General features: G+C 39.9%; 1 protein-coding gene across 1 annotated transcript; it reads right to left on the reverse strand.

The window, feature by feature from the left end:
- On the reverse strand, positions 1 to 24274 carry LOC135480514 (uncharacterized). Its single transcript, XM_064760361.1, has 13 exons — positions 23921 to 24274; positions 21785 to 21886; positions 20227 to 20364; positions 17340 to 17435; positions 16668 to 16811; positions 12162 to 12257; positions 11014 to 11162; positions 7832 to 7930; positions 7172 to 7275; positions 5586 to 5710; positions 4881 to 4928; positions 4533 to 4726; positions 1 to 951 (listed from the first exon to the last, which is right to left on the reverse strand). Exons 1-13 carry the CDS (start codon positions 24056 to 24058, stop codon positions 816 to 818), a joined length of 1569 nt encoding a protein of 522 aa, XP_064616431.1. The 5' UTR covers positions 24059 to 24274; the 3' UTR covers positions 1 to 815.

The raw sequence follows: 24274 nt of genomic DNA on the forward strand, positions 1-24274 counted from the left end.
TCAAATCAAGTTATTAATTGTTACAGGCGTTTTTCGTAATAAAGTCAGGTTGGTAATGTGTTCAACAACATACATAAAATTTGATTGTACAATAATTTACTTATGGAGTAACCCGTGACTGAATAGCCACTTGGTAGAGCACTGTTGAGTCGTGAATCTTTATTCTTGAAAAAGAGGATGACTTGGTCATTTGATCGCCGCTACATGTCTGTGATGTCAACACATTGTGGATAATTCAAGATCAGTGAAGTGTGAGTAATTGTAACATCAGAACATTTTATTCATCCGATTCTACTTAAGCAATGGTGGTAGATGGTGTATAATTGGCGACAATTTAAAGCCTTCAGATAAGCAGATAGAATAAAACCCTTACGTAAACTGACAAGCGGTTGTATTTTACACGTCGGAGGTGACCATTTGACAGCTACTAGACTGTGGTCACCGCTCTGGTTTTACTTTCCAGGCTGTAGTCTTTCACATTGCACCCCCCGCTGTGTCAGCATGATCAAGTTATTCTCAAACGAACGGACAGCGATCATATATAATACCGGTACGCTGTTCATCACGTGTTTCACTGCGTCAACTATGGCCGCAACTGAAATACATTATATACACAGCTCCTATAATGAATCACTGGTCCATCGATCATGTTTACACTGTAATACCGTAGTGTTTATCAAGGGTAATCAAATAGATGAATCCCACGAGTGTGGACAGGGCGAAGAAACATGTTTATCACTCAGGGAAGTTTTCTCCATCGCACTCTTTTTCTCCGCCAAAACCAATCGGCTGTAAAACGGTTAGAAACCAGACTCTCAGTACTTCTCTAAAATGGCATTCTTGTCATCAGAATTGTGGTACTCGCCAGGAGTTCCGACGATTTTCCCGTCGATTCGCACGCTGGCCAGTCTTGCTCTCTTGTACACTTCCTTGAAAACTTGACCCAAAACCCTAGAAAACGTATTTTAAAAAAATGACGAATTCTAGTTGAACCTTCGATCTAATTAAGTAAAGTTCAAGGTCGTATACCAGTCGTGATATATAATGGACACTCAGTGCAGGTCAATAATCACGTGAAGTCCAACAGCGTTCAGCACAAGCCAGCAAAATAACTAAGAAAGTATGGGAAGTAAGAATTTACTGTGATAAATGACGAAACGACGCAAGGAATGTTGTAAATGTAGTCGCGAAGAAGTCCCATTACTACCGTTTATAAATGGGAAATCATCCCACCATGTTGCTATAGTCAGGTCCAATTTTTTTCAAGCAGGAAAGCAAGAAAGCTTTACTTGAACCGAAAGTAAAAGTTGATATATAACATCTCTTACTTCCCAATATAATACTTAAATATAATTACGTGTACCAAAAGTATTGGTGCATAAATGATTTTAGATCAGAGTGTTGTAAACTCTGTAATAGTCACAGTTTTACAAATCGAAAAAAAAATTTTTCAGTTAGCCCTTTCAATTCACCACATAATAATTCATTACTTTTAAATCGTTAATTGTTGCCCATACGTCAGAGGTAGGTCTCTAATGTGCTTGGCGTATCTAATACCTTAGATGTCACTTGGCATCAACAGTTCGGTTCCTAACACTGCTTGAGCATTTCTTTTCGTACTTTATATACGGAGAAGTTGATAAAACCACATAAGAAAGTATGGTCTTGTTTGTTTATATTTCACAATGATAAGTTTCCACAAAATTATTCTGCCAAAATGGAACTTCGTGTCAAAGTTGTGAGGTTTCCAGAAACTCCAGCGATTGGACGAGTGTATTTAAAACTTATTTAAATCTTACCGTGAAGTGTGACATTCGTATAACTACTTCGTGTAACCATGAAGATTCAATCCAAATCGATAATCACAAAACACACGTCGAAGCAAGGCATATGTTTGAAATAATACATACATATCATGAAAATATTTATTTATTTATTTGATTGGTGTTTTACGCCGTTCTCAAGAATATTTCACTTATACGACGGCGGACAGCATTATGGTGGGAGGAAACCGGGCAGAGCCCGGGGGAAACCCACGACCATACGCATGTTGCTGTCAGGCCTTCCCACGTACGGCCGGAGAGGAAGCCAGCATGAGCTGGACTTGAACTCACAGCGACCGCAATCTTGAAAATAAAGCACTTGCGAAGAATAACATCACTGACAATATTACTACAGGGCGCAAGATGTGGTTTTTAAAAGACAATTTGATTATTGCTAGATAATTTGTAATCTCGCAGTGTGGTCTACTCTTTATATACCAGTGACGAATGTTTGTTTTAAAAACTGTCTACTCATGACCCGGAGTATCTATCAAGATGGTATAATCTATATCGACATCAATAACATTGTTACTGCACTACAAGAGCAGGTCTTGCTTCCTGACGCGCATCAAGCTGTGTAGCACTTAACTACCATGACAACGTGTGTTGTACAGATATGAAGGGCACTTAACTACCTAACACTAATGTTGGCTTCGTGACACCAGTGTCAGGTCGCATTGTTACTGTATGCGTTGAGTTTTAAATAAGCGAATAATTATGGCTAAATGGCGCATTGGCAATATTTCAGCCATATGGTGGCAACGTTTGAGTTTGAACAGGCTGCGTGTAAACACGTAATATATAATGGAAAAGACATCTATAAATCATGGGCAAACACGATAACAAACGTCCGGTGGGGATCTTTCCCACTGCATGGCATTGTTTTACATCTATGAATGTTATTGGTTTTGAAGACAGCAATTTTCAGGTGTTTACATATATAAACAAATGCGGTATATGCGGATTAAACACGAATCTAAGTGGTAACTGTTTGGAACTGGGATAATAATACAGCCTTCAATAGCCGAGACAGAGTCAGGTTCAGAAAAAGTCGACTGAAACAAAACTGACTGAAAATGCGCCTGTGACAAACTGGATTTCAAATGCCAAAATCTTGGAAAATTCCACCAACTGGCAAAACACATGCGTTTGTATTTGTCCCGAAGTTATTCTCCACCAACTCGTTGTTTCCGTTTATTTTCAACATTTATGCTATTTGCTATTACCACCTTTCACGTGTTGTACAAAATATACATTGATCAATATTTTCACAAGGTTTTGCTTCTAACCGACAATGCGCCATCGAAAACTTTCTTTGAGCCAAACATAGCGATTATTATGTTAGCCCAAAAATCATGAAACTGATCTTTTATTATTATGTAACAGCTCAAGTGGTTCTTGTGTGGCCGTGGCCATTGTCCCAGGAACCGAACTGTGGAAGGAACGGCTGGTGCAAATCCAAGTTTGTCACTTGGAAAACTCTAGTCCTATCAATACTGTCCATCAAACGATGTCTCACATGACATGATCGTGATTACAAGCAATACAAACTGGCGTCTTATACGAATCGAAAACAAACCAGAAATTTATCTGTCATAACTATTGCTAATATTATATTGTTTGACTGTTAGAAATTACACCATCATCTCTCCTGTGGCCAAAAATGTCTTCACCCCCTACTTGGAAAGTGAAAAAAATCCTTCGACCCTCTAATCCTCACCAATCCATCTTTTGTATCGGACATAGCTTGCCCGGCCCCTTGATAAATATTGTTAAAGGAGAAGAAAAATGGCATTATAGGCTGAAAAGAGTACATTTTTTTCTATCTGTGGTGCCTGCTACATGATTTTGCGATTTTTCCTCGCCATAAACGTATAGCCTGAATACGGCAAAGCTGGCATAAATCGCTTAGTTCATGACGTCCTCCATCTTAACACCCTGTAATTTATGCTGGGGGTGTGTTTCCTCTCAGTCAGTGAGAGTTGTTAAAACTGCCCGCTTGTTTGTGTAAACTCGGAACCTACGTCCAACTTTCCGGTTTCCCGATGTTAAGCAGAAAACAAACTGTACTGTTGGGTACCTTCTGGGAAGAATTTATTTATTTATTTGATTGGTGTTTTACGCCGTACTCAAGAATATTTCACTTATACGACTGCGGTCAGCATTATGGTGGCTTGGGGGAAAGCCACGACCATCCGCAGGTTGCTGTCAGACATTCCCACGTACGCCCGGAGAGGAAGCCAGCATGAGCTGGACTTGAACTCACAGCGACCGCATTGGTAAGAGACTGCTGGGTCATCATGCTGCGCTAACGCGCTTACCAACTGAGCCACGGAGGCCCTCTGGGAAGAAGAGTTCTACCGAAAATGTACGAACTGCTCTTCGGCGGTTTCCGACGGCAATTCTAACACGGAAGTCTTCAGGACTAGTTCTTAGGCAAAATTGAGTCGTCCACAGCGGATTTTGGCGCTGGATGTATTTATAATTTATCCACTTGAGGTACATATTAGATTGTTTTATGGCATGCACCTGCGAGGAAATGCATACTCTATTCAATACTATTGGTTTGATATTTAAGTTTTCTTCTCCTTTAAAGGAAGCAGCTACGAATTGAAGGGTATAGGCTTTCTAGATTGATATACCATGACAGGCTATCACTGAGCCGAAATCATATTGGGTAAAAATAAATATTCATGAAATATTTCTCACTTGACACTCCCAAGCTGGACCAAAACCGTTGTTCCAATGACCAAGGCTTGATATGCGGTGTTTACCAATGAACGATAGGCAATGTACGCGATAAATGGGCAGACCAAGAACAAGCCGGTGCCAAGGAGAGTTTGCAGCCAATGGCGACGGGTGATACCGCGAGACAGCGACGTCCCGCCGTCTCTCACCGAGTACTGGAAAACGAAAGTGAAAATAGCTGAAACTTGAGCAATGTATATGAGAAAGATACCTACAAGAAACAAGAGCATATAACTTCCAAAGTGACAGCAATTTTTGTAGATGACATTACAGACTGAACATACTGACGAATGTATACGTATAACTTACCTTTCCCTTGCACACTTTACAGGCGAGAGGACCTGCGTTGTCTGATGACTGTAGAGTAAAACATAGTTCCTATTAAAAACTGTTGAGCTTCACCGAAGAAAATATACATAAAGTTTAAAAACATGCCTTTTTATTTTGTGTGAATAAGCGGGATGTGGCAGTCTAAAGTATGCAAAAAAATCACGCACATTGAGAAAATCGAATGTGCCGCCATGCTATTAACTTCAACCAATCAGGCGAGTAATTTCTGTCACCACAGGCAGCTTTTTCCGCTGATGTCACGCGAACACTGTTTTGCCTTTTTGCCATATGTTCGAGTCCGTTCACATCCGGTCAGTTCACTAACATGAGGCAGCGGCCAGCAGCCGACGAGGTGAAAGATAACACGGGATGGCCTAGGGAAATAACAACGCTGGACAATATTCTGAGAACTGTATAATATGAACTTCAACAAAACTTAACTCAGTCAATGTTTTCACGGCCGTGTCTGTGTCTGTCCGACACGTTGTTGTTTTGAACTCCTGTCAGTGTCCATAACTGGAACCTGATTGGGCCGTGAATAATGCGTATTTATGAAGGAAAGTTCAGTTCGTTGAAGAGCTTTGGTTCGGTAGATGTCGGGCATTGCAAGCTTGATTAAATGAAGATGGATAAAGTCACAATATATTTACATCGGGAAGTCAGAGAAAAATCGTAAAGATATACCTCGACGAGCCATTTTCTTAGACACTCGTGATGCACAGCGCTGACGTCACCACGACAGTCGCACGGCTGAATCAGGGGTCCCAAATCCGCTTTTTCAGACTCGTAACAGATCCAACAATCTACCCCTGCATTAAACATTTAATTTATCATTTAAGTATGCACCCCATGAGCAGGCCAACGTTTTACTTACTAGAAATATGAATACATATATGTATGTATGTATGTATGTATGTATGTATGTATGTATGTATGTATGTATGTATGTATGTATGTATGCATGTATGTATACTTGGGGTTTAAAGTCGTACTTAACAATTTTTCATTCTTTGACGACAAGTGGTCATGTAGGTGTGTGTCCATATACTGTGTCTTCTTGTGGCAGAGCGTGTCCATGGCAGGGCGCTACTTAAGTATCATGCCAAAGACACCAGGTATGACATCCCAAGCGAGGCAACAACAAGTAGCGTTGTTTAAAGGTCCTTGTTAGGATCCGACTCGGTTTTGATTCCGCGTCTCCAGGCTTCAAAGCGGACGCCAAAGAGAGTTTGTAGTGTCGTTTAAAAGTGTTCCTAGTTTTATTCAGAAGTGTTTGAAGTCTTATTAAAAATTTGTTGTTTTATTCCAAAATGATTGCAGTGTTATTTAGAAGTGTGTAGTGTAATTCAGAATTTGTAGAGCTATTCAGAAGATAAGCCAAAAATTATTCGCTGTAATGACACTTAAAGGTATAGTGTATTCTTCTAACTATGAACTATATTGTTTGTATTGAGAATTAACCGTTATGTATTGAGAAAGAACCGTTATGAATTATTATATTATAAAGCAAAGACACTGAAATAACACGACTGGAACTCGGTATTATGTTGGCAATACGTCAGCTTAATATAAGCTTCTTTGCTTCTCTGCTGTAATAATCTTTACAAAGGTACGCCCGTCAGATTTTGAGGAAAACGAAGACCAGTAGGGCTGACAGTTCGCTTGTGAGAAACAGCCAGACATTGGGATCTTCCATCTCTTGCAACTTTTCATATCTTTTAAAAAATAACCCTAACACTCTCGTTAGTCACTGTCGTCTTTAGCATCCTCATTTCCATAAAAATGCGGTGACGATATTTCTACATGGTGTGTAACCGCTTTAAAGTGCTCGAAGACGCCGTATTAATTCTAGCTAATGTACGAAGACAAAAATCCACTCCTCTCACTTAGTTCTTCAATACGGGAATAACTCGGGTCGTCTGCAATCTTGATCATTTTTTACATGATACTACTCTTTCAGAACTCGTGGGCCTCTGTAGCTCAGTTGGTTAGCGCGTTAGCGCAGCGCAATGACCCAGGAGTCTCTCACCAATGCGGTCGCTGTGAGTTCAAGTCCAACTCATGCTGGCTTCCTCTCCGGCCGTACGTGGGAAGGTCTGACAGCAGCCTGCGGATGGTCGTGGGTTTCCCCCGGGCTCTGCCCGGTTTTCACCCACCATAATGTTGGTCGCCGTCGTATAAGCGAAATATTCTTGAGTACGGCGTAAAACACCAATCAAATAAATAAATAAATAAATCTTTCAGAACTCAGTTGAGAAGGTATAACTGACCTGCAGAAAGACCACTGTTTTGTCGGCTAGGTTGATTATACTTGTTATGGCATTCCAAATCCTTGAAAATCTTCTTTGGGTTGAGAACCCAAAGTTGATCTGGGCTGCAACGGAAAAGAGAATATTCTCTATTTTAATTCTGAACTGTAAATTGTTCCGATGAAACAATGTATACACTCTGGTTGGGATCATGTATTTTATATTGCAAATCGCTTGGCACATATACAGTGTGTTCATCGTACAATACAATAAAATGATTCTAATTTTCTGAATGATAAAGGCCTTTGGGTATCTCTCTTTGAGCATTATTTCACATTTCGGCGTAAGGTGACTTGAAGTGTTACCTATGTTCATATCATTGTTACCTGTACCAAACTTGATGAGTTACATGAGATCCGACATCATGGAATTGACCCTTTCGTGTGTTTTTCAAATACAAGAATTCTAACTTTCAGTAGATATCTTCTCCTTCCCTCATTGCCTTCAAAAGATATAATCGCTTCCTATTAACATTATATCGCTTTCCAATTTTAGTTCTGAAACAGCCCACTAGGTCATAAATCCTTTCCTCCTGTCCTTTTATTATTTCGTTGTTATTTCCCTTACAACATCGCCCTATAAACTTGTCACGTACGACGTTTTTCAGATAATAAATGTCACCTTTTGCAATTCCACAAGACGCATGGAAACCAAAGCACAACGCCGAACTCAGCGACATGGAACCCAGTGACGTAAAAATTGAAACTGAACACCGGTAATCTGTCAAAAAAGCAGAGGATAATGTCAAACTTTCATTTCCATATGACTTTGGTAAGGAAATATGAAAGCATGCTAAGAAGTACACAGTTTGAGTTAGTTCACAAATCCTAGCTAGAACACAGAGAGTATAAGTATATATTTCAATTTTGTACATACACAAATATTACCGCCTGAAATGACTACAAAGAAACATTCATATGCGTTTACGTGCCCTTCCTCATCCTAAACCATCCTACATAACAACATAGGTGATAGCTATTCCTCATCCTAAACCATCCTACATAACAACATAGGTGATAGTAATTCCTCATCTTAAACCATCCTACATAACAACATAGGTGATACTAATTCCTCATCTTAAACCATCCTACCTAACAACATAGGTGATAGCAATTCCTTATCTTAAACCATCCCACATAACAACATAGGTGATAGCTATTCCTCATCTTAAACCATCCTACATAACAACATAGGTGATAGTAATTCCTCATCTTAAACCATCCTACATAACAACATAGGTGATACTAATTCCTCATCTTAAACCATCCTACATAACAACTTAGATGATACCAATTCCTTATCCTAAACCATCCTACATAACAACTTAGGTGACAGCAAATTCCTTATCTTAAACCATCCTACATAACAACATAGGTGATAGTATTTCCTTATCTTAAACCATCCTACATAACAACATAGGTGATAGTAATTCCTCATCTTAAACCATCCTACATAACAACATAGGTGACAGCAAATTCCTCATCTTAAACCATCCTACATAACAACTTAGGTGATAGCAAATTCCTTATCTTAAACCATCCTACATAACAACTTAGGTGACCGCAAATTCCTCATCTTAAACCATCCTACATAACAACATAGGTGATACTAATTCCTCATCTTAAACCATCCTACCTAACAACATAGGTGATAGCAATTCCTCATCTTAAACCATCCTACATAACAACTTAGGTGACCGCAAATTCCTCATCTTAAACCATCCTACATAGCAACACAGGTGATAGCAATTCCTTATCTTAAACCATCCTACATAACAACATAGGTGATAGTAATTCCTCATCTTAAACCATCCTACATAACAACATAGGTGATAGTAAATTCCTCATCTTAAACCATCCTACATAGCAACGTAAGTGATGGTAAACGTTTAGTTTCGATTTCTATGGCAATATATTCTTACGCATGTTACTATAGAGATTTATAAAGGCCAAGTGGAGGTTACGAAGTTAGTTGTAACCATTACCCACGTTGTTACATGTCCTGGCATCTCCAAACAAAACATGCTTCAGAGTCGTGGTCGATTAATACACGCGGCAGAAATAAACAATTCAACTGACTTGGTGAGGATTTCAACAAAGTCTTGGTCTCGTGTATAAATCGACTGTGTTTATCTTATACAACAGCTTCTAATCACCATGTTTCAGAAAACGGCACCGACATTCAAATGGCCTTGAGCATACGCCTTACAGCGCATGTGCCGCAAACTCCGCTTGCTTTACATCAGTGCCACCAACATAGACAAGCTTGACATCTGAAGCCTGTACAACGCGTGCAAGCTTGTTTACACTTAGCCTCATCACTGACGTCCTTGCACGGAACTATTTAATCAGCATTTATTAATAAAATGGTTTCAACTGTTGGACCCGGATTCAGGGCATTAGCCAGGATCTGACAATAGGGCGTCCAGCGGGGTTGGGGGCCGCCGTAAATAAGCAGGCGGTCTGCCACCGGAGACATTTTATCGCCACTGTATCATTGAAAATCAAGGCCTTTTAATAGCTTTAATTGCTATTATATCACTGGAAATAATGTATTACTATTAGACCCCAAGAAATTGACTGTTTTGGGGGGCACCCAATATATCACACTTTTCCCACCAATGACTGACACTGAGTGCGAATCACTAAAAAGAGTACATAAATTTTATATTAAACTATGTAAGGTTACAATCTGTTATACTTTGGACAACCAAGTGTGAAACAGGAGGTAGAAAAACAAATTGATCTGTAAAATACAAAATTCAATACAGATGCAAGGAAGACAATAACAATTTGGCGCAGCAGTTCAAGTGTGAATGCTGTGAATCAGGAGGTAGAAATAAATAAACTGTGAACAATAAAATACACAAAAATACATATAAAAGGAAAACAATCAAAATGCATGGTAATTTGGCACTTCAGGTGCATGTCACTCAGAGTTACACTACTTCACATTAAAATGCAACGGAACCAAATCAGAATACAGTATACATAGCTCTGAGACTGAGAACAGGCAAAATTATCACCACTGAATCTGTGACTGCCACTCACTAAAAGAGTAGTGTCACCAATCATCATACGATTTGAGCAGCTAAGTCACAGTAGGTAGAAATAAACTTTGTAAAATACAAAAAACAAAACAAGAAACAATTTAAATACATGTGCTATCAGTCACATATCTATGTCGAGAAATTAACTTTTGGCGCAGTGACACAGTAGTGCATGTCAAACATCATTTCTGTCATCTGAATACATATTTGAATACACTTTGAAAACTTACATGTTAGAAAAATATTCACAGTCTAGTATACATATAATGTTACTACACTTTGAAACAGTGTACTGGTCTGTGGGCTGGGACTCGCCGTAAAAAAATGTTGATTCAAATTTTTGCCCGTCAAAAATACCCCCTTTGGCTGGATTTCCCGTCCAGCTGGACGGGTGGACGGGTGTCTGGCTAGCCTGGTGCCCGGATTCCACCTGCCATAATACTGGCCGCCGTCGTATAAGTGAATTCTTGAGTACGACGTAAAACAACAATCAAATAAATAAATAAATAAATAAATTGTTGGATAGCATCATGTTATACACATTTTAGATAAAGAGAATGCCTGTGTATAAAGTATAACTAGAAAAAACAGGTTGAGTTTATTTTGTGGCACGAGTTCTTGACTCATGGCCGTGACCCCACTGCCCTCGGCGCTGTTCGAGATTCTGCTAGTAGTGGCAGTGATATAAAGAGAATGTAGTGTGCTACGCATGCGCTGTAAGCAGGATGAACCTTAAGATTGACATTGATCTTACCTGTCAGACCAGATCTCTTTAAGGATGTAGGACACGAGGAAGAGCGTGGTGATCAGCTGGAGTGTACTCTGAGAGATCAGACCGAGGCGTGACATGCGCAACTGTAACCAGTCCATCGTCTCAAATGGCTGGCGAAAGGCTCCACGTACCTTGATATATGAGTGTGGATTTAGTGGAGTTGAATTCGAATCTTGTGCTTACCCCAAGAATAGTAATAGTATTATAATTTGTACGAGGATTACATTTCTTGGATATGGGACTTTCTGGATATAGCACTGATTCTGGAAATTTGGAGGAAACGACCCCATATCTCCAACTAGTGCCCTCATATGCAGAGTCAGTCACCAATTCGCCCGTACAGTATTTGTGCTATGTCCTGAAAAGTATTGTCCATATAAACGACAGTACTGTTATTTGGTATCCACTTTCTATGAATAACATCTACCAATCTTGTTATAGTAGAAAAAGATTAGACAATATTGCGCTCTGTAGTTTCTCAACATGATCCTCTCATGAAATAATAAATCTTTTTATATACTGAAGACTCATACTTACTAAAGAACTATTGAATTGAGTGCTTAAAGTATATTCATATTGATTGCTTGATTATTTTGGTTCTCGGTTGAAATGGTGACCAGGCTGACTATATAAATACAATTCAATCCATCCCAATTTGCAATTATATATATATATATATATATATATATATATATATATATATATATATATATATATATAGGTGATGACTCAGCTGTTTGGATATCACCATTCTTCATACTGTGTCAGTGTAAATTCTTCACGTGATTAATTTCTCATTAATTTCAGCTTGTAAAAAAGGAATTATCTACTACAAAGGTTAGGATAAATATTTGCTTTGTAGAACACTAATGGATAGTCTGACGGAGTGTGGCTGGACGGACTGTACAGTTGTATTAACGGTTTGTTTCCAAGCTTGTTTTTATGGCATAAATTCCCTTTGCAGAATAAAATTTCAGGTAGACCTTGACAGTTGAAGTTATCTCTAGATTCTACACTATAAAATACAGGCACTACATTCCTCACAAGTCATTCGCTGGTCCTAATTCCGTTGTATGGGCTGTGGCCTTGGATGAAGAGTTAGTTTTACTATCAAGATAAAAGGATTTTACCTTAAAGTACACTTCCGTTCCATACGCCAGAAAGAGGATGGCTGTAATGAGCATAACCCCAGCGAAGATGCCATTAAATACTTGCATGGTAAAGGTCTGCAATATAGACAGAAAATTGATTTCTGTATCTTGCCTTTTAACAATTCTATTTATACGCTTAATAACCTTCATCCAGAGAGCAAACAACGATTCGGAAAACTTAGTGATTGTCATAATATCTTTCTGTTTTAAATATATAAATGTGTTCATGAGTGGCCAACTGATGCTTTTAGAGAGTAGTAAAGTTCAATAATTAAGTCAAAATTAGGACACTAATCCTATTTTATAAGAGAATGTTTTTCACACACTCATTCAAACACTTGTTTTAAAGGATGTTTTTAAAGTTTGGCTTCTGTTTAACATAAATCAGGCTATTCTTGTACATGTATATTGGGCCTCCCTGGCCGAGGGACTAGCGAGCTAGCGCAGCACTATGACTCAAGAGCTTCTCACTCTTCGCTCTGGGTTCATTTTCTGCTGGCTTCATCTCCTCTCAGGGAAAGGTTTGCCAGTAACCTGCGGATGGTCGTGGGTTCCACCGGGCTCTGTCCAGTCTCTTTCCACCATAATGCTGACCAACGCCGTATAAATGAAATACTCTTGAGTACGGCTTCAAACGCCAATCAAATCTATTTAATTATTTATTTATTTATTTATTTACTTGATTGGTGTTTTACGCCGTACTCAAGAATATTTGACTTATACGACGTCGGCCAGCATTATGGGAAGGAAACAGGGAAACCCACGACCATCCGCAGGTTGCTGCCATACCTTCCCATGTACGGCGCCAATCAAATAAATAAATAAATACATAAATAAATAAATACATTGTATATATATATAGGAGTGTATGAATGTTATAAAGGGATCAGTGCAACCACTAGGGCTTTCAGTAGCCACACCGACGAAATGTTCATATACTGCAAAAACTCTAATGGAATAAACATTAAATAAATACGTATTTAAACAGTTTTGTTCTGGCTGATTCGGCTGTGATGAGAATATAAATATACACTTGTCTTCACATCACAGGTAAGTGCACATGTATCACCACGTGTAAGCTTTTATGTTTACGTGTTTTAATTTCCTGTGGAAACTTTAAAGATTTCCTGAGGTAATGATTTCTGTAAAACCTATTCAAACTCAGCTTCCTGTCTTGGAGCTGAAACATCTCGCATACCGACCGATGGCGTACTGATAGACTTCCCACTCAGATGGGGCCCGTCAAAGTCTCTTTGTACACCACATCTTATCTTGATCGGAAGCCATCCCAGCTGCTAAGAGCACCGAAAGCTCGTTAATGCAAATGATTCCTATTACATTCAGTACAATACAAAGCCAGGTGCTGCAATCGTTCAGCACACATGTGGATTGGAAATAAAGTCGCTGTGAACTTTTACAATGCTTATAGCCAATTTTACAAGTCTCTAAGCGGTATGGGCAATGGCCATCGATAAGACGTTCTTCGATTTTGTCTAACAGTAATCTAGCCTTTTAATGTTTTTATTCGTCTTTTTATTAGTCTTTTGTTGTTAAGATATTGCCTGCTATAAATGGCCTACTAGAGTTCACACTTCGTGTACACGCATAACAGCACGTTCACTCCGGCAAATGACGTTTGTATACAAATCTTCATATGGCACTGTAATTAGACTATTGTCTGGCAATCATCCTCTTTATAAAAAAAAGTGTTACTTTTAGTATCTGAATGATAACTATAAAGCCCATAAAAGCTGTAAACCACAGAGATGACAGTGTGATAATGTATATCTGAAATCTTGGTTAAGTTTCATGCTATGCTTACTTCAACCAGGGTTTTATACATGTATAGCGGGGCCATTCAACTTGAGTTAGGTGTTACGTGCCGAGCTTAAAAGAGAAGAAAACTTAAAAACATGACACTATAGGCTAAAAAGAGCACATTTTTTTCTATCTGATGGTGCCTGCTGCATAAGTTTGCGATTTTTCCTCGCCATACACGTAAAGCCTGAAAACGGCAAAGCTGGAATAAATCGCTGAGTCCATGGCGGCCTCCACCTTTAACATCCTGTAATTTATGCCGGGGGTGTGTTGCCTCTTAGCCAACGAGAGTCCTAAAAATTGCCGAATTTTCGTGTAAACTCGGGACCTACGTCGAACATTCCGGTTTCCCGATCGTCAAGCAGAAAGCGAACTGTACTGTTCGCTACCTTCTGGGAAGGAGAGTTCTACTGGAAATGTACGAACTGCACTTCGGCGCTTTCCGACAGCAATTCTCCTCCTAACACAGAAGACTTCAGGACTAGTTCTTAGGCAAAATGGAGTCGCCCACTGCGGATTTGGGCGCTGACTTTATTTATAATTTATCAACTTGAGGTACATATTAGAATTTTTATAGCATGCACCTGCAAGAAAATGCATACTCTTTTCAGTGATATTTGATTGACATTTAAATTTTCTTCTCCTTTGAGCCTATTCCATGGCACAAACTCTTGCGCGTAATTAATCCAAAGTAGAACTAAAAAAGATTAAGATAAAATATGCCAATTTATGCCATATAATTATGCCAAAATTACAATCTGAGATCATTTCACACAGACATTCTGCAGAAACACGACTGACTCGTCTTTTTACCAAAAAGATGGATCCTCCACGGTGGCCTTCGTACAGATAATGTTGCTGGACATCGCGCACTCCATGAAGTGAATGAATGATTATAGCTTAACGGCAGGTCGACAATATTTCAGCCATATATCGTGGCGATGACTGAATGATTTATTTATTTATTTGATTGGTGTTTTACGCCGTACACAAGAATACTTCATTTATGATGGGTGGAAACCCACGACCATCCGCAGGTTATGACTGCATGAAGATGCATGATTGATTGTGTTGTGCATGTAAGTGGAGAATTGTATCGACTGCGTTGGAAGATATGTCTATTCAAAGACAAGGGTTGACAAAAATGATTTAGGGCTATATCCTTAAAAAAACATTTGATTTATTTATTTATTTATTTATTTGATTGGTGTTTTACGCCGTACTCAAGAATATTTCACTTATACGACGGCGGTCAGCATTATTGTGGGTGGAAACCGGGCAGAGCCCGGGGGAAACCCATGACCATCCGTAGGTTGCTGACAAACCTTAACACGTGCGGCCGGAGAGGAAGCCAGCATGTGCTGGACTTGAACTCACAACGACCGCACTGGAGACTCCTGGGTCATTACGCTGTGCTAGCGCGCTAACCAACTGAGCCACGGAGGTCCCCAAAACCATTTGACGAAATAACTTTATATAGTGACATGAGTCACGTCACATGGGACTTCTAGTTTCCAATTAAAATCCGATCCAACATTCTTCTTTTATTTTCTTTGTCTGGTGTCTTCGGCATGACTTTGGTGGCACGGACTCGCCCTATTACAAGAAGACACAGTTTATGTACACACACTTAATGACTCCTCGTCGTCATATGACTGAAAAATTGTTTAGTACGACGTTAAACCCCAAGAATTCATTCATTCATTCTTTTGTGTTCTTGCCCTCAATTCGTGACCACAGACCAGTAAAGTCTATTAAAATACATGTAAGCGAAAAGACTGTAATTCGTAGCCCACTGGTAAACCATGAAAGGGCACCCTAAATCCATCATTAGAGTGAGTGAGTTCTTAGGGTTTAATTTTAAAAACCAAATGTTTCCCTGTTTTCCCTCAGCGTAATGACCACTTACCAGATGTTTCCCTGTCTTCCTCAGCGTAGGGACCACTTACCAGATGACTCCCTTTCTCCCTCACCGTAATGGTCACTTACCAAATGTTTCTCTGTCTCCTTCATCATAATGGCCACTTACCAGATGCTTCCCTTCTCCTTCAGCGTAATGGCCACTTACCAGATGTTTTCCTTCTCCTTCAGCGTAATGGACACTTACCAGATGTTTCTCTGTTTCCCTCAGAGTAAAGACTACTTACCACATGTTTCTCTGTCTCCCTCATCATAATGACCACTCACCAGATGCTCCCCAGTGTCACTCAGCGTAATGACCACTCACCACACGTTCTCCTGAGTCACTCAGTGTAATGACCACTCACCAGATGTTCCCCTGAGTCACTCAGTGTAATGACCACTCACCATATGCTCCCCTGAGCCACTCAGTGTAATGACCACTCACCAGATGCTCCCCTGAGTCACTCAGTGTAATGACCACTCACCAGACGTTCTCCTGAGTCACTCAGTGTAATGACCACTCACCCGATGCTCGCCTGAGTCACTCAGTGTAATGACCATTCACCAGACGTTCCCCTGAGTCACTCAGTGTAATGACCACTCACCAGACGTTCTCCTGAGTTACTCAGTGTAATGACCACTCACCCGATGCTCGCCTGAGTCACTCAGTGTAATGACCACTCACCAGACGTTCCCCTGAGTCACTCAGTGTAATGACCACTCACCAGACGTTCCCCTGAGTCACCCAGCGTAATGGCCACTCACCAGATGCTCCCCTGTGTCACTCAGCGTAATGACCACTTGGGAAATGAGGATTAGATGTAACATTGTGTTGAATGTGATGAAAACAAGAGTAGACTTCGACAAGAACCGGGGTTTTTCATTAAACGACTTGACCACGTGGAATGCCTGAAATGGAAAATATAGTATAGTGTGTGCTTTAAGCTATATACTATACATAAAGTAAATAAACTACATAAAGATCAATAGGTGATCAATGATCAATCCAATAACACTTCTATACATACGCGTTGATGAGTTACGTGTAACACACCAATAATACCTATATACATACTACTGCTCGTGAGGCCTTAGTGACAACAAGCTGTCGACGACGTTTTTGGGGCCACAGTCTATTGTTCATTAAAGTCCACCATTATGGTGTGCATATCTGTACGTGAGGATGTATGTCAGTAACTTGTCAATGGTCACTGGTTTATGCCCGGCACTATCCAGCAGCCATACACTGACCGCTGTCATAAAAGTGAAAAATTATTTTGTGGGCAGTGTTAAACAACAATCAGTTGTTCATACCTTATACGGATGACATAGCAGTGTCTTTCGCTTCAGTAAACGTAGCCTGACGACAATCATATGTTACTAAATTTCTCTCTCTCAGCGATTTTTGACTGGACTGACTGCTCATTGCAACATTACCTCTGCCCAGAAACAGATGATCAGAGAAAATCCGGTAATGAGAACTGGATAATAAGCCGTCATCAAGTTTGAGGCCACCACTGCCGAGGGATTCCACTGTCAACAAAGAAAGTCGCTGGTTGTAACACAAAGCTTAATTGATTTAAGCAATGTTTGTAGGTGTGAAGATTACAGAGCAGTGGAAGAAGAAGGTTTTTCACTCTTACTTTCTGGCTACTGAAAAAAAAAATTCCTGCGAATACGAGACACATTATTTTCCTTCCGCGACCTAGCCAACAAATCAGAATGCTGATATTTAAATTAATAATTTCTCACTGGCTTCGGAGGAAATTAGTGAGTGAGTGCTTGGGGTTTAACGTAGTGCTTGCATTTTTCAGTCATATGATGACGAAGGAATCATTGGCGGAGGAATTCAATTTAGTTTTCTAACGTTTTCTTTTTTTGCCTCCTAAAAAGAATTTATTTTTTCAAATAATAATTACCAATTATTAATTATCAATAAAAAAAACTCTCTTCATCCAGTCAGGGAAACGCTGTTTGTTTGGGGGTTTTTTTACGCAGTGTGTCCATCCGTTCACTAAATCACGGGGCTAACACGGGTGAAATAATATTTTTTCTGCGTACATGGTTCCATAGAAAATGGCTCCGGTTATATATATATATATATATATATATATATATATATATATATATATATATATATATATATATATATATATATATATATATACAGTCACGGAAAAAATTATTAGACCACTCATATTTTCTTTGGTTTCTTGTTCATTTTAATGCCTGGCAACCCTAAAGGTGTATTAACCGAAGATTACAATGAATAAGACAAAAATCCAGCTGATTCCATAATACTTTGTCGTATTTGATATGCTTTAAGGTCAGTTGTATTCCTAGGGTGTATGCGAGGCAATTTCATGCTTTCCATTTACATGCAGACTTACATAAAGAGTGGTTTCCTGTTTACATGTAGGCTTACATAAATAGGGGTCTCTTGTTTATATATTAAGACGCAGCACAACTCGGTAGTTGTCAGCTCTCATAATGCCTAAAACGAAAGAAATTTGTGGAGCCAGAAAGGCAGCCATCTTGGCACAGCTGGATACTGGATTGAGCGAGCGACAAGTGGCCAAAAAACTGAAGATCTCTAAGACAGCAGTTCATTACACCAAGAAAAAGCAAGCCGAACATGGTACTACAAAACTGCTAGCTGGTTGAGGCAGGAAACGTCTTTCTACCCCACGAGATGACCGAGCACTCATCCGGTCCTGTATCAAAAATCGTCGTCAGACCCTCCAGAGACCTTAGAAATGAGTGGGCATTGTCAACAAATGTGACTTGTTCAGCAAGAACAGTTCGAAACCGACTTCTTAAAGCTGGTCTAAAGTCGCACAGGGCACGGAAGAAGCCCTTCATCAACGAGAGGCAGCGGAAGGCCCGCTTGCGTTTTGCGAGGGATCACAAGAATTGGACTGTTGATGATTGGGCTAAAGTTCTCTTCAGTGATGAATCCAATTTTGAGTTGATGCCTACTCCAGCCAACTTACTGGTTAGGAGGAAGCCTGGGGAAGCCTACAAACCAGACTGCCTTGCTCCTACTGTAAAGCATGGGGGTGGATCAGTGGTGATCTGGGGTTGTTTCAGTATGGGTGGAACAGGACAGATGCAGTTGTGTGAAGGGAGAATGAACCAAGTCACATACAGAGCTACTCTTGAAAACAGTCTTCTTCCACCAGCTGCTAAACTCTTTCCTGGCTCGAATGACTGGATTTTCCAACAAGACAATGCCCCTTGCCACACGGCAAGGTCAGTTAAAACCTGGATAGAGAACCGGAACATTCGAACCATGAATTGGCCTGCTCAGTCACCTGATCTGAATCCAACTGAAAACCTGTGGAATATTATCAAGTTCAAAATGGAGAACCACAAGCCCAAAAACAAAGCAAATTTGTTCGAATTTTTTGCAACAGGAATGGGCTGCTGTGACCGCAGGGCAATGTAACAAACTGGTGGAGAGCATGCCAAGGCGCATGGCTGCAGTCATCAAAAACAATGGGCATGCAATCAAGTACTAACTCCCGTGTGAGACTGAGAGTCATGTGACTAGGAGACAGGAGAAAAAATGAAATGTCAAAATGTTTTTGAGAATACAGTTGCCACATCTACAGATGTATGAACTTAAGGGATTTTGGTCATTGTCAAGAAAGTCATAGAGAACTGATAGATATCACCTCTTAAATAAAACCCTTATGAACTATTTCTGTTTTCATCACTTTCTTTGCCCAAACAAATGTTCCTTCAGTTGTGCAAGGTTTTAAAATGAACAAGAAATGGGAGAAAGCAAGGGTGGTCTAATATTTTTTTCCGTGACTGTATATATATATATATATATATATATATATATATATATATATATATATATATATATATATATATATATATATATATATATATATATATATATGTGTGTGTGTGTGTGTGTGTGTGTGTGTTACTCACGTGAATCTATATCATATAACAGTATGACTTGACATAACACAAAATTTGAAAGAAAATTTCAATGAGTAGTGAAATAGATTGTGCTTCTGATCTTTATGAAGAGGAAACCATGTAACCGACTGATGCCAGAGCCTGCTATGCTACTTCTTTTAAAGACGCAGATATTCGAATTTTTCCACTTACATGTTCACCCAGCTTTTCGGACATGTTGGAGATGTGTGTAAATGTGTGACAGTATTGCCACTTCCTTGGAACATGCACCCCCTCACGAGGTTGTAACGCATTTCATCTAGAGTATAAATGAATTAATAGGTTAACTGGTAGATCTTGCTAAATTACAGGAACTTGATTTCACCCAGTTAACATTGGTAGTAATTACCTTTGTGAAGAAAAAGGCGGTCCGAATGGCTGAGGCACAGACGGTCAGGAAGAACAGTAACTTCTGAGCAGTCACTTGACATGCGCTGCGCAGAGAGTTGGCCGGGTCTCGCTCAAAGTCAGACTTTATGCACATTAGCTGGAAGGCAAGGGATAGATAACGAGGCGATGTTCATAGCAGAGCAAAATCTATACCTTAGGCCTACATATCCCCAACAACTCGTCTATGGACTTCTTTTTCTCCAATGGCAACATATGCTCGTGTATTAATCTATAGTCCAAATATCCCAATCGTCCTAGCTTGGACTTACAGTAACATATTTACAATATCAAGGCATGGTGTGCATGGCCGTTCAGTACCTGAACTTACGCGCATGGCGGAGGACAGACGAAAGAGCAAGGAGACATTCAAAGAATAGACAAAACGAGGACAAATGCACATATGCATAAGAAAAGTATCCCAGTTTAAAAGGGATATATCTTATGCCAAGTAAAGGATCTTCAGCTTATGACCCTGGAGTATAAAATTTAATAAACGAGAGTTTAAACTTTTGTTTGATTCGAGCCTCCGGCGAAGAAGAAACGACATTTTTGACTCTCGTTTAATAAATTTTCTATTACAGGGTCACGAGTTGGAGATCCTGAAGATTCTGATTCTGTTTTCCCCTTACATGGAACATCGAAAAAGCAAAAAAATAATGCCTCAAATCAGCGAGATTATCATGTCTTGTGTGTAGTTACAGAAGCGCGTGCAGAAGTACGGAGTAATTTAAGGATGTGACGTCAGTCTTCAGAGCCAAAGTGCAACATTTCTGCGCAGGATGGAAAATATACGCACATGCACGTAAGAGTTCAACATCTTTAATGGCCAAAATTTGGGTGACGTTTTTACATTATCACCTACGCGTTTACAGATAATTCTTTTCACTCTAGAAAGATGACTATCAAAATAAGGCCTCGAGGAGTCACGAGAAAATAGTAACGACGACATGAGTGAGTAGCATGCATGTCTGTGCGTGTGATAGCGCCGGCTGAAATGCGCCTGAACATACCAGACAAGAACATACGAAAACTTTGGCGGCAACATGATTCTTACGTAACAATTAGAGATGAAAAAGACACAGAAATTTTCAAAGTATCTATGGCAGTACAGTTAACATGTCTTGGAAGTTTGCACTCCATGCAGACGACAGTCAGGCAGTGAAACAAAGTAGATCGGCGAGTGTGTAGCTTTTGATTGGCTGACTTTTAACAATGAGATGTTGTGAGCCAATGAAGTAGTTCTCAACATTTGTTGACGAAAGTTGGGATACGGTATTTATCCCACCGCCTTCATCCCATGTTCTGGATCACATTTATGGGATAAATGTTTTTCATCAAACGGAGGGCCCCAATTCTTCTCACGGCCTACTGCTTTATGTCACAATAAAATGCCGAGAATCAATGCGATCAACATTATCTTTATACCCCCACGTATTCCAAATTTCACATCAGACAGACTCACACTTACGTTTGACATGTAACAGTAAACAGGCCTACATGTATATCAAACAACTTACCATCTGTATTAGAGCTATTAATCCCAGCAACGCAAAAAGAGATCCAAATGTTGCTATATATACAGTGTTTGGTTCTTGGCACGTCGGTCCGGTATAGTAAATCTGTAATTGTTAATTATACTGATTAATATATTTATTTATTTGATTGATGTTTTACGCCGTACTCAAGAATATTTCACTTATACGACGGCGGCCAGCATTATGGTGAGAGAAAACCGGGCAGAGCCCGATGAAAACCAACGACCACCCGCAGGTTGCTGTCAAACCTTCCCACGTACGGCCGGAGTGGAAGCCAGCATGAGCTGGACTTGAACTCACAGCGAAAGCATTGGTGAAAGGCTCCTGGGCCATTACGCTGCGCTAGCGCGCTAACCAACTGAGCCACGGAGGGCCCTGAATGTTGGTGAGATTAAGACGAGGAAACTTTATGCATAGATACATGTAATATGTAGATATAATAGATATTATACATATAACAGTGCAGATTATTGGTGACATCTGGATAGGGTTAACTTGTCTTAATATGCGTAAGATACATCGTCGTTCTTAAGTATGTTAACGACTGGTTGCACTATCAAAACAGAATATTCACCCGCTCTTACTTGCCCTTAACCTTAGTGACAATAAACAGTCGACAACGTCCGTGTCGCTGTTTACAAGGTCGAAAATTGGTTGAAATCCACAACGTGGTATGCATGTATACACGTAAATGGTTATTACAGATGTTGGTGCTTTACCCTAGGCACTCTGGTTTCTACCATAATAACAGTGAAAACGAGTTTCTTGATGATGGCCTTAAATAATAATAATACATACATAAATAAATAAATAAATAAATAAAAATAATCCTCAAATTGTCACAAATTTACAAGTATAGACCTAACTGTCACAAGTATAGACCTAACTGCTAGGGAGAAAGCAGTAGTCCTCGAGATAACTTCAATTTTGCCAGACAAAGTTATCACGTGCCATGCTAGAAGACAGTTATATTGCTGCAATAACTTAGATTTGTTAGCAAAGAGCAAGCTCGCTGACAGGAGATCTAGCAGTACTGTAATGAATATGTTGTTGTCTTAGCAATGACCCCCCCCCCCCCCCCCACTCCCCGCCTTTGTGCCACTGTGCTTTATATGGTTGTTAAACGTCAGATCAACACACGCAGCACTTTTTGAGGTACCATCTCCAACACTGATTCTACGCTAAATCGTTAACTGAGTTATTCACGGTAGTTAATATGCACACAGAGAATCAGCACTGGAACATCTCCCTCTATTGTGCTCTACATGTGTGCAAAAGCTGACTTCAATACACGCAAGATACCACGCGTAACGTTTTGTTTAACGCTGATTTTAATACACAATACGCAAATTTATTTATTCATTTATTTGATTGGCAGGCCTACTCAAGAACATTTCACTCATAATGGCGGCTAGCATTATGTGGGAGGAAACGGGACAGAGCCCGGGGACACAAGTCATGAGTTTTGTAACCTACGGTAATCAATATATACACAGCAAATCTACGATAGAGCGCCCCCCCCCCCCCCCCCTTGTGTTATTATGCTCTACATGTGTGCAAGACCTGAACTTAATAAATGCAGTGCCTTTTATGACACCATACCTAACATTTTGTTTAACGTTGCTTTCCCTGTTACTGTACAGCTACACCTTCAGGAAGTCCTACTTTGTACAGATGAGCTAAAAGCCAACCAGGGAAATATAAGGCGGAAAACTTTGTGTCTCAAAATATACCAATGTTGTGACGAGTAAATTACAAATCAATCTGCAAATAAATGAACATCGAACAAGAAACAGCAAACACATCGCCATCACTGTAATGTATGTGACATGTGTGATACCTCTCCCGGAAGCCTCATCTCACGGGATGTGGGTTTTGACGTGACATAATAAAAAAGAATGATCTAACATGGCTGTCATCTGTAGCCCTCGTCAGTATCTTACAATCACGTCTGCAGTTAACCCTCTCTACGCCATGTAGGCCTACGTACAGATCGACGAGGGCCGGTTATATATAGTAGACTTATAAGCTACAATATGATTGCGTTCATAAATATCATCGCTATAATTTAAAACTATAACGGCAATGACAGTTTTCACTGACACTCATACAACTCACCCGACAAACACACAAGCCCTGGTGACATTCTCCCAGGCCCGAACAGTTCAGTGGACAGCTTGACGTTGTTGTAGTCGGGTAGAGTAACCGTTGGCCGGGTATCCCAGCCCAACTCAGACTCTGGACGAAACGCGCCATTTTACATTACTGCTTGACAATTACATAACTCCTGTAAACAACAACAACGTATAGGCTAAACCGTCCAGAGTTAACATGCATCAGATGATTTCATCGCCTACCCGACGTGTAACATCAACACTATTCAAAATTTTGTTCAGTAAAGCTGTTATGTAGAGGGAAAAAGTTTGCTGTTTACAATTTCATATTTAGCCGTCACGGCCAAAAATCCGCTAT

This window comes from Liolophura sinensis, chromosome 13 (genome assembly GCF_032854445.1).
Source record: "Liolophura sinensis isolate JHLJ2023 chromosome 13, CUHK_Ljap_v2, whole genome shotgun sequence".
Taxonomy (NCBI): domain Eukaryota; kingdom Metazoa; phylum Mollusca; class Polyplacophora; order Chitonida; family Chitonidae; genus Liolophura; species Liolophura sinensis.